The following is a 10565-nucleotide window of genomic DNA, read 5'->3' on the forward strand; positions in this document are numbered from 1 at the left end:
GTTAAGAAGTATTTCATGCATTTCTTTCCAAAAAAGAAGTATCTGTCGCCAGGATTTGAGTCTCGCTTTTCTTCAGCGCTCGACATAAATATAATCTTTTCACTGAATTACACGGTGGCTAACTACAGATTCCAGAAGTGATTGTGGTGGCTCATTCTGTGAACTTTAATCACAGCAGTGTGAATATTGTTATAAAGGATCATTTTTCATCTGGCTCTAATGAAAAGGTAGTTGATGGAGGGGAGAATTAAGGAGGACATTATCTCTCTGTCTTTTCCTGTCCAGAGGGACAGCGGTCTCTAAGGGTAGCAGACCTCTGCAGGCGTGTGGCTCGCCACCAGCCACTGGCTCAAGGGACAGCTGTGTAGTGCTGCGGTGTTTGGCCCACTGCCCCGAGACAGCAGCTGCCATAAACAAACAGTGCTGAAAGCTACTGGCTCAGTCCCCAGCTCTTTCAAGACGGTGCAGCAAGCCTGCTGACCTTCAACCGGCTCACTCCATTAGGCCTGAATAGATTTGGAGGGTCGAACTTGTAACGAATTCCAAAACAAGTAGAATGGCAACAATGACAAAAAGGCTCCACGGTGCCATAAAAGCCTGTGATTTGCTCTTTTACTATTTACCCTGACAAGTGTTTAGACATCTTAGGCAAATACTAGCCATAAGGGTCCTTGCAAACTGGTTCAAAAGTTTATTAATATACTGAGGAGTTCCAGGACAGTTTTATTAAACTAGGTATGACAGAAAAAGTGTGCCAACTGCCAGAATTTCTATTCATTCCTATTATTAATAAACTATTGAGCACAACTGAATATAAGCCGCGCCCACCAAATTTAAAAAGAAAAAAAAAAAGAACGGTCAGAGTTATTTGATGCACCTGAACGCATCACTCACATATTGGCGGCATGAAGCGCTTTAACCTGCAAAAATCTATAAATTAGCCGCATTGTTGTTTAAGACGCAGGGTTCAAAGCGTGTGAAAAAAAAAGGAACGGCTTATAGTTCGGAAATTACGCGTTACATGCAAGAAAGTACTTTTAATGTCATTTATACTTTTTTTTCTTTTTTTTTATCAATGAGATTTGGCTGGTTACAAGTCGGTTGACATTCATTCAGTCAGTGTGTTTCAAGGGTTTTCTTCCTGTGTGCCTTCGCATGTATCGTCACATTTGCTTGCACGCCTCTTTGAGACTGAGCTTGCATGATTTGTCTTATCAATCCATGGAATTTGTCTCCATGAAAAATAAGAGATGCATCATATCTGGTAAGGTGTGACATTTGCATGTGCAAGTCTTGGCTGAGATCTTTCGATTCCTGGTCTGTTTATCCAATGTTTACATCTTCGGATAATAAGAAGTTTGCTATTTTACCCCATTTGTGAGCTTGGATAAGTTAAGCCAAGCTAACATTATATGTTGAATGTCAATTTCATGCATAGTACATTCAGTAAACATGTACAATAGAAAACAAACTCATACTTACAGCTTCAGCTACAGTTCTGCATCATGAGATTTTTAACGGTTCTCATCAATTATGTAGATGGAATATTGTCATTCCCTCCTACTCCTCCTGTTTACCTCAGTAGATAGTTATGAACGACATCTGGCGCTCGATGATGAAGTATTGCGAAACTATTGTCATCATGTTAACAATTGAAGCGGTCACTCATTTATTGGGCTCAGTCAACAAGATGAGTACTGTACGTTGGCGTGAGGCCCTTTGAGTTGAAAAACACAGACAGTCAACTTTACCATGACATCGTGGCACAAAGGAAACATGTCAGCTGTGGTGTCACGCCGTTAATGTTTGAATGGATTCAAATGACACAAATTTCGGTGTTTGCTGAATACGAAACTTTACTTTTCTTTTAGGAAAATTGGGTGAATCAACTCTCTACCACAGCAGTATTTCATGGTTTGTTTGCTTTTTGGCCACTTTTCAAAGTCGCAAAAATGATGAACTGTTGATAGGGTAATCCCTGACGTCGGATCTGCCCGGGCAGCATGTGAACACACCGACACAGTCTGCCTTTCAACTCTGTGTTATGACAATATCAAGTAGTGCTGAGCTTCACTTCAGCTGTGTTGAGCCGGAAGGAGCGGTGGATATTGTCACTGTTGAGTTCATTCTCTCTGTGGGTTTGGAAGGCTTTCACTCCCACATGGCTGCAGTTTGCTTTCTCCCGCAACATCTTCCTGGGACAGTATTATTGTTTTCAACATCATATTCTTATTTATGAAAAAACTTAACACCACAATGTTTTACAAGGAAAAAACTTTAATCCCATTGACACACAACTCAGTTACATGAGTTTCAGTACAGTTTATGTTTGGCAAGCTTACTGAGACACAATCAGGTGGGACATGCTTCATTGTACACAGAGCTCTTTGTACCACCGACTCAGAACGAGTTTCTCATTAATCTCAACAAGATCGTTCCAAGTGTTACCACCGAGTGAAAACCCCAATCAGCCAGCTCACTGGGTGCTTTTATGAGCAGGAAGGTCACATGACTGCGACTAAGAGATGGTGGAAGGCAGCCTGCCATGCTGTGTTTTCCACTGCCATGAACACAGTATCAAATAATTGATTTTGTTTTGGAAAACTACTTTGACACTTTGCCAAAGGACTTCCAGTTCCTCCCGAAACCATATAAAAAGCCCTTAAAGCTGTCCAAGTGCTCGCTGGAGAGCACATCCCATGTGGACCTGCTGTGGAGAAGTTTATTTTAACTGAAATCTCTATATGATTTTAGTTATTCTGCATGCTGGACTAACGGCGTTTATACCAGCATATAATGCATTCACCGTGCTTGGTCCATTTATTAAAAGCAAATATATGAAGGACGACATGAGCTGAAGTATGTTTTGCTTAAATGCAGGAGAGAATATGTATTAGGGCTGCACAATATCATGTGAGCATGCAATATGCACTAAAGCCATCAAGTATTGCAATAACAATGTGATTTGTGATAAAAAAAATAAAAATACTTGCATAGAAATTATGTGTATGTCTTTGTGCTTTGAGATTTCTTCCTCCATATAACAGTGCTCTTTCTTTTTTCCCTCTTAATTACACCATGCAGTTTTGCCAAACACCGTTTCAGAAATATAGCAGTTTGTTTAAACTAAAAATTTTAATTAAGCAATGACACATGTTTTGTTCATTTAAAATTCTGTGATTTTCAATTTGCAGAGCAGGACTGCATCGTGCATTGAAGCTATAGTTTATTGCAGTCTATAGTCTAGTCAGTCTTCTGAGGCATGTGTATTGCGCATGACAATATCGCGATAACAATAAATTGCAGATACATTGTGCAACCCTAATTTGTATCAAGACTGTTCACTCGTCAATCAAAAGGTTTACAAATTTTCAAATTCACAGTCAAAGTCTGTCATTCTGCACAGGATGTACTTCCACTGCCGATCCCTGAAACAAAGAGCCAGACAAGAGCCTGTCAGTTCACGACCATAAAAGACCAGATTTTAGTGCTTTGTCATCTTTACATCTGCTTCACTAAAATACTTGTAGATCTGGTCCCACGGGCCCAACTCAACTAAGCTTAAGCTATTTTTGACAAAGTTCCAGATCTGAACTTCCTCTGCATGGGATCAGACGATAATAAAGGGAAAAAACAACAACCTCTGTTTTGAACAAACCTTAGCACTCCGCTGAAAGTGGTCTGAGCACCCCTGATGAAATATCCATAGCTTGGGACGACAAGCTCTGCTTCCTCTCGGAAGTTTTCTGGAATGTCATTTGTCTTCCTGTGGAAAGAATGTAAAAAAGAAAAAGAAATAAAAGAATGAAACATTATTTTAAAATAAAAAGAGGGTTGTGACTCTCATGCCTGTCGGTAGGTGAACTTAAAGGCATCAAAAGATTGCAATTAGCTTTAACACCTTGAATGATATCGATCTATGCACATGCCCCCTGACAGTCCTATATTTAAGGGCTTGTTGGGGCCATTATACATCCTCCATCTAGCTATCCAATCATCACACCCTTTATCCACCTTCTACACTGCGTATCAAATTCAGGGTTATGGTGCACTGGAGAAAATTCTATCTTACTATGAGTGAAGGCGAGCTACACCCTGGACACGACGCAGGGCAGACATAATGAGACCTTCAGTTAAAGTCAAACTCCTGTTCTGGGACTTTGGGAAGAAAGTAGAGAGGCCTCCAACCAGACCCGGACCAGGGTCATTCTTTCTGTGAGGCAAGAGCACAAACCACTACTAACCACTGTGCTGTCAAGAACGTACAAACTAGTACTAGCACCAGAACAACTGCAAGTCAAGGAAAAGAACATGAATAAACTCCAATCATAAGTTGCTAATACAAGTGGCAAACCTGTCCACTGCCCCACAGGCAGCTTTCCACAGGCCTATGGTTCATGAAGTGCACAACGAAGATGTAATTTATTTAATCTTATCACTTTGATTTCACATGAGATTCAAACATCAGTTTTGGGTTTGGAGGTTCTGGTCAGACGGGTGACCTGTTCAGGGTGAAACCTTCCTTTGCCCACTGTTCGCTGGAGCGCCTCACGTTCCTGAACTGGATTAATCAGTGTTGAAGATCGATGGAAACGGTCCGAGCTTCATCTTCCACCTTACACTAATTATATTGTTTCGCTGTTTCCACTGTTTTCTTTCATTATTACCTTATGTCTTGGTTTGATCTGCTCAAGAAAGGTTTTATTACGCAGGTGAACGTGCTGCAAACCTGTGACACTTGGAGGATTTTAACATTTTTCTGGCTATGGAATCAAAAAAAGAGTTTTTGAATCCATTTTCATTGGACTTTACAGGCACAGAGTCAGAGGATATCGGTGTACCCAGCAGCACATATTGAATAAATCCAAGGTACTAAAATAACTTACATGCAGGAGTAGGGACAGCGGCGCTTGTAGTAGCAGCAATAGAACCTCCATTCTCGATCAAGAACAGAATTAAAGTACTTGCTTTCGACACCGGCCACCAGGCCATTGCGGGTGCATGTTGAAGTCCTGCAAAGACACATTAGAGTAATTAAGAGGGAACTGTAAGAAACAAAACAAAACAAAAAATAAAGGAAAGCCACATTTAACTAAATGAATGTGTTTGAAGTAGTAACTAATAGTTATAAAGCAGTTTGTTTATAGCCCATACACTTTACTGTCGCCACAACACAACCAGGAATACCAGGTCCAGGCAGCAGGGGACACAGCATGTGTGGACGTTTGTCATGGCAACACGGACAGAGCCTTTAGCCATTCAGCCAATGGGGGTACTCCCCCCCGACCCCCCCCCCCCCCCCCCCCCCCCCCCGTGGGGTAATGTCCTATCCAGTGTAATTTAAACAGACAGCTGTGTTAACGGGAGGCAGACGTGGCAGTCATAGTGTTTCCCACTGAATCAGCGTCCTGAGTGCAGTTGAACTTGACTCGTAAAAAAACTGAAAACCTCTACTGTGTCCTGCTCTCCAAATCGGAAAAAAGGGTCACCCGGGAACAGATCATGGATCAGAGTATGTAGGTGTATGAATCAAGTAGCTGTTTACAAAATGTGACGTCAGACTACAATTCTCCCTCCCAACAGGTTTTCTGAAGGTCAATCCAAGTCCTTTAATTAGATCTTGTTAGTCGCATGTGTTTACGTGAGGCAGTGGCATTAGGAACGAGGTAGAATGAAAAGTCCTAGGGCGTAAATCAAAAGGCAGGCACAAGAAATTTTTCTTCTCCTTCAGTGGATATATACTTACTGACAAAGCCCCTTGCGAAATACTGTTGCCATTGACAGTTTTGGTGTATAACATGGAGCAAAAGCTTGGGAAGATAATCTGACTTGTGGCTTGTGAAAGTAGGATGTGATTTCCTGTTGTATACCGCTTGTTAAAATTCACTGGAGATAGTCGTGTTCCCAGAAACACAGCTCCTGGGACCTCGACACGCATTCAGCTGTGCTTTAGAGAGACTGTGACTCATCCAGGCACAGGAGGACACAATGGACAAAATTCAAATATTTCTTAAATATTTTGCAGATTGCAGATTTTGGACTTTTTGCCAATATCCAGTATTACATTATTCTCCAGCCCTTTTTGAGGTGTCGATCCAAACATCCATATTTTTTAGACCACACTGATGAATCTTTGCATCAAAATTATCACCATAAACTAGGGACGCCCCGATAGTACTTCTTTAAAGGACGAGTATGAGTACTAACCTTTGGCAACTTGTCCATACTGAGCACTGATAGGAGTACTTCTCAAATTCCATAAAGCCTAATTTATACTCCATATGTAAACGATTTGCGAAGGCTATGCATTGACGCTACACACAACTCCGGCAGACTTACAACCTACAGTACACATAGCGCAGTGCGTAGCGTCTATCTACGCACTGCGCTGTGTGTACTGTAGACTATAGATGAGGGACCGAGCTCGCTGTGCGCCGCCACAAGCTCCAGTTTGCTGTTCATGTCATGAGTGTGTCAGTCATACTTTTAACATGTTTATCATGTAGCATCGCTGGTATGTGAGCCCCGAACCTCTTTAGCATGTAGCATGTTCACAGTCTGTCGCTAATGTTTTTTTTTAGTTAGGACGACTTGGTCTTGAATTAATGCTGAATTAATGCTGGTTTTTTTTTGTTGTTTTCTTTTAACCTGAGTCAGCTCTTAATGACACTGACCACCTGTTAGTCAAACCAATCATGTTGTTTCACCCCGATTGTATGATAGCTTATAAGTCCATTCATTTAGCATAAATCACGATACAGCACTTTTTGGACAGATCAAACTTGCTCTATTCAACACGGTGATGATAGGTAATTCAAAATCCTAATTCTCCCTGGTTTTTAAGCAGCAACTAGGTCATTTGTGAGAAGCATTTTGTGGTAGCTATGGAAAAGAAACAAAAACCCAGGAAGTCGGTAATTTTGCTCTTTGTGGTCGCTCGTTTACAATTTTATGTGTTTGGTAAGACACAAAGAAAATCGTCTGACAAGATAAGTGAACATTTCCTATGTGTATTCAACAACAAAACATTACAAACAAAGCGATTGTTATCAGGCAGAAAGAACATCTTCAGTTGTCAATATTATGTTTTAAGTATTGTAAGAGTTTGTTTTCTTCCCATGCTACTTTAAATTTAGCTTTTGTCTGTTTTTCCATTTTGTTGTTTTCTGTTACAGAAGCCACGGAGATGCTGAGTTCCTCACACTCAACAAGGTTATTTTAACAAGTTAATTGTACTGTTACTGTTAATTTAGTTACTTAGTTCACCCGTAACTGTGAACTCCTGACTGTGACTTGGAGAAAACTATTTATTTCTCTGTATTTATCAATTAAGCTACAAGTAACAGCAATGTTTTAATTAGAACAGCTTGTTTTAATTTAACAATACTTAAATGTCTTACGATGAGCCACATACTTGGCTGAGGGAACTTTTCTAAATGACAAATAAAAAGCTGTCGCTGCAGTTGTATGTCTCAGTTTGCTTGTAAGAGGTGATTTTGTAACTAACAAATAGACCAATGATGTACTTCATATATAGGTTTGGTGTATTTCCCTGAATTTGCTTATCCGGACTGACTTGATCTCGTACATACTGTCCACATGCTTAAAATATCACCCCCTTTCTTCCGCCAAAAAGAAGTTTACAGATGTTCTCCAGTGCAAAGAAGAATTTGTATAGTAAAAAAAAGTGTTCAAACATATTTAGTTGTACGATTATAATGTGACTCAGAAGTTATCAAACAACGGTTTTGTGGGTTTCTTCTGTAGTAATTTTTAAGGTATTTATATGAAAGCTGAAAAAGAAAAACCTTGAAGGTCCTAACAGTTGATGTGATTGCAGGAACATCAGAAACTGGAGTGAAACCTGCACTAACAGCCCAACATGTAGATGTTCTCCATCTCTGGATGACAAAATAAAGCAAGACCTTTCATGCTGTTTATATTCTGAACAATATAGATGGACATCTAGTAAAATACAGGCGGTTACTGTTGTGTCAGACGCTGGTAGAAGACAGAGTACCCACCACTCCAGGCCAGCTGGGTTGAGGTCGTCCCACCAGCAGTCGCTGGGCTCCCCCAGACCTTCAGGTGTGGGCTGGCACTCGAAGGACCACAAGCGGTCCGAGCCGTCCTGCTCGCTGAAGTAGCTCCTGGCGGCCACCATGACCTCCCCGTGGGGACACTGGAAGTTGAAGCCCTGGCGGTAGCCGTTGACCCAGCCCATGTCATGATGGTCGTGGGACTGAGCCGCCGCTGTGGCGAGCAGCGTCAGCGCCAATACCACCGGAGCAGGGTTCATGTTGGAGAGATCAGCGATGTGTGCAGCGCTTCCACCCAGCTGCCTCCGTTTAAACTCCTCCGAGTTCTTTTGTTGACCAGATGTTTTGTTTCCAAGAGTGATGTGTAATTTGTTGCTTGCAGGACAATGTCCAAAAGTGGACCTCGCTTCACATTTTAAGGTAGACCCTGAGACTGAGCCTCCACAAAGCCTTCATGCAGATGAGGTTTTACCTTAAAAGACAGCATCATTCTAATCAGATATTTATGTGATGTTTCATGGGACTCTGGAGAATTGCTTCAGGTGTTAACCATCTCTGCACTACGAGCTTTCCAGGGTAATCATTTATTGTCTCATGCTGTCATTCCCATGACCTCAACAAAACATTTGTGTGCAGTTTGTTGTACCAGTACATCGACCCTGCGGTCATTCGAACGTTTAGAAAAAGTACTTGTTTTAGGAAAAAGTGTTCCAATGTGAAATATTAACCTTAAACGAGTCCACAGCCTGTCTAAAGTTTTAAATTCTCCTCTCAGTAAATAAATTGCAGTACCACACAAAATACAACAACATTTGAAACCTGGCTTTAAAGTCTAGCCAAACTTAAAAGCCAGAGTCAAGCATATTTTAATGTATTTTCATGTTATTGAAACTCAGGCTTATAAAGTAAACTTTGATCCTGTTCCAATCGCTGCTTTTAGTCACTCGTTCATCTCGTATGGCACAAACAGCGCTACTTACGTACATCCAAAATCTAAGACTGCAACCAGGTACAGACCGGGGATGCAACAAATAGAATAACACCATTATTTTTTAATCAGTAGATGGATTAGGAAAAAAAAAAAATAGCATGAAGTATTCTACAAAATGCTGCTGTTGCACCGAGAACAAAAAGAGAAACTGTCATCAGTGCATTAAAAAAACCCAACTGTATTACACAATATGAAACATCCACAATAACATTTCAGGGTACACAGCCACATGTTCAGAATAGGCTGGAATATATTCTGCAGTCATTCACAATGAGGTTTCAGATGAAAACACTGGAGAAGAATGTGTGGCTGTAAAAAGGTTTTTCTTTCTACGACTTGATTTCTCGGTTTGTGGCCAGTGTGCCAATCGTTACGCCACGGTGAGCCAACTGTGGCACTCGTGCCCGAGGTTGCCAGCCCCTGATTCATGCTGATGATATCCTCTGTGTTTCTTATGGCTTGGAAAGGCCAACAGCCGTCATAAAGTCTGTCTGAGCAGTCGTGAATCTGTCTCGCCACAAAAGCATGGTGTCATTATCCTCGCTCCAAATTCAAACCATGAAATCACGAGCAAAGAAACAGGCACGTATAAACATTAGGTTTTTAATTTGACATATTCTCTGCTGTTTTATATTTAGTTTGTTTTGCTCTGATGGAAGTGTTTTATTCATTAAGAGAGCTATCAGAGATTTCTAAACGTTCATGTAGTTTTGACATAATCGTTAAAAGCCTATAAAATGAAATTCTGATCCAGCATCTGAAAACATTGGATGGAATCTTCCATGGTCAAATGTCTATCTGTGCAAAGTTTAGAACAGTTCTGCTGCTTCCACATCGATCAACCGTCCCTCAAAACATTTGATCTGATTGGCCGTCTTCCCAACTTGGCCCACAACAAGAGCAGCTCTGATTGGATCTCTTGTTCATTCGTCCCGCCCTAACCTGGTCAAGTCACAGTCTTCGTCTTCATGTCTGACTTTTTATTCAGTTTTCTATTAAGTTTCCATCCTTGAAAAAGGTTCGTTGGCAAATATAGTTTGTCATAGTTTTAGTCAACATTAACACTGCGGCCCACAAGTTGGTGACGTTGGTTGTTTTTGTAATGAAACCACACACACATGCACAGAGAACAATACACTGTAAACATTAACAATGGTGAACACACAGACACTCGTTTGTACAGACGACCAGGTTAGATGGTTATTACCGTGACTGTCAGCTACAAAACTACCAAGTCCCAGGAGAATATGGACTGGGAGTCAACTATTTAAAGCGACTACTTAGACTTAAAAGACTAAGTTTATGCAGTTCTTCATGTCATGAATTAGCATTTTAACAACAGTCCTTTTGAGTGGACCCTTTATAAACTACATAGATGTTGAACTTTTGACGTTCTTGCTCCCAAATGAGCTTTTCCCAAACTCTAAAACTATGTTTAAGACAAAATCCTGCCTCAAAATAAGGTAATTAACTTTAAGTATTAGCAGGGCTGGGCGTCTTTTCAGTTATTACTCCCAGCTGAAGACTATCTACTA

General features: G+C 40.9%; 1 protein-coding gene across 1 annotated transcript; it reads right to left on the reverse strand.

Moving 5' to 3' along the window:
* Positions 1-2257: 2257 nt before the first annotated feature.
* Positions 2258-8478, reverse strand: dpt (dermatopontin). The gene is made up of 4 exons (XM_080472917.1): positions 8025-8478; positions 4887-5012; positions 3659-3766; positions 2258-3428 (listed from the first exon to the last, which is right to left on the reverse strand). The coding sequence occupies exons 1-4, from the start codon at positions 8297-8299 to the stop codon at positions 3362-3364; spliced, it is 576 nt and encodes a 191-aa protein (XP_080329043.1). The 5' UTR covers positions 8300-8478; the 3' UTR covers positions 2258-3361.
* Positions 8479-10565: the final 2087 nt, after the last annotated feature.

This window comes from Lipophrys pholis (assembly GCF_963383615.2).
Source record: "Lipophrys pholis genome assembly, chromosome: 10".
Taxonomy (NCBI): domain Eukaryota; kingdom Metazoa; phylum Chordata; class Actinopteri; order Blenniiformes; family Blenniidae; genus Lipophrys; species Lipophrys pholis.

Coding starts and splice junctions, on each gene's coding strand:
- dpt (XM_080472917.1), bottom strand. CDS start 8,299: ATGAACCCTGCTCCGGTGGTATTGGCGCTGACGCTGCTCGCCACAGCG. Junction 3,767..4,886: donor CGCTGTCCCTACTCCTGCAT/GTAAGTTATTTT, acceptor TTCTTTCCACAG/GAAGACAAATGACATTCCAG. Junction 3,429..3,658: donor ACTTTCAGCGGAGTGCTAAG/GTTTGTTCAAAA, acceptor TCTTTGTTTCAG/GGATCGGCAGTGGAAGTACA.